Consider the following 691-nt stretch of genomic DNA (forward strand, 5'->3'; position numbering starts at 1 on the left):
TATATATATATATGTAGGTCTATTCACATATCTGTATAGTATGTATGGACGTGTACACGTACAGGAGGTATATCTGTCTCTATGTAGATATGCTTTGGCTCAGAGGTGAAACCTATACATGCAGAATCATGCAAAGAGAATACTTATAGTCAATTCTGTCTCTAATCTGTACATACCTCTATCCACCTACACATATATATATATATAGACATAGATAGATACCTACCCACATACAGAAATACATGTATATAGATGTGGAGCTGTGTATATGCAGATTCATATCTATCTATGAAGGTACACATCTGTTCCTCTTGGAGAGGACAGTAAGGGGAAAGTGCATGCAGACTCCTTTCTTTCTCTCTTTCTTTGCGCTTGTGTGACTTGGAGAGTCTTCGTTTGGCTAACCTCTGTAGAAGTTTGTCGAGCTTCTTCATGATGCCTGCAGGGAGGTGATCTTTATCGTAATTCTTTAGCTTATTCATTAAAGCTAAATACACATGCAACAGATAAAGAAAAGAAGGGAAAAAAGAAGAAGAAAGAAGAAGTCTTGAGATAGAAAGAGAAGCACAAGTCTCTTCGTCCGACTAGACGTAACAACGACAGTAGTCAAAGGTAGAAGAAGGATCTCCAGACATGAAACATAGAGCATGCAAAATGAAGAAGAAAAAGAAATACTTTTCCTCTCTTTCTT

The 691-nt window shown here is 37.2% G+C and overlaps 1 protein-coding gene across 1 annotated transcript in view; it reads right to left on the bottom strand.

The window, feature by feature from the left end:
* CSUI_010477 (atpase family associated with various cellular activities domain-containing protein) overlaps positions 1-485 on the bottom strand; it is a gene marked incomplete at its 3' end in the record, with an annotated part of 6,121 nt that extends 5,636 nt beyond the window's left edge. Inside the window, exon 1 of the mRNA XM_068070580.1 lies at positions 406-485. Coding sequence (XP_067917444.1) covers positions 406-482 — 77 coding nt within the window. The remainder of the gene's footprint in view (positions 1-405) is intronic.
* Between the last annotated feature and the right edge of the window lie 206 nt (positions 486-691).

The sequence above is a fragment of the Cystoisospora suis genome (assembly GCF_002600585.1).
Source record: "Cystoisospora suis strain Wien I chromosome Unknown contig_7554, whole genome shotgun sequence".
Taxonomy (NCBI): domain Eukaryota; phylum Apicomplexa; class Conoidasida; order Eucoccidiorida; family Sarcocystidae; genus Cystoisospora; species Cystoisospora suis.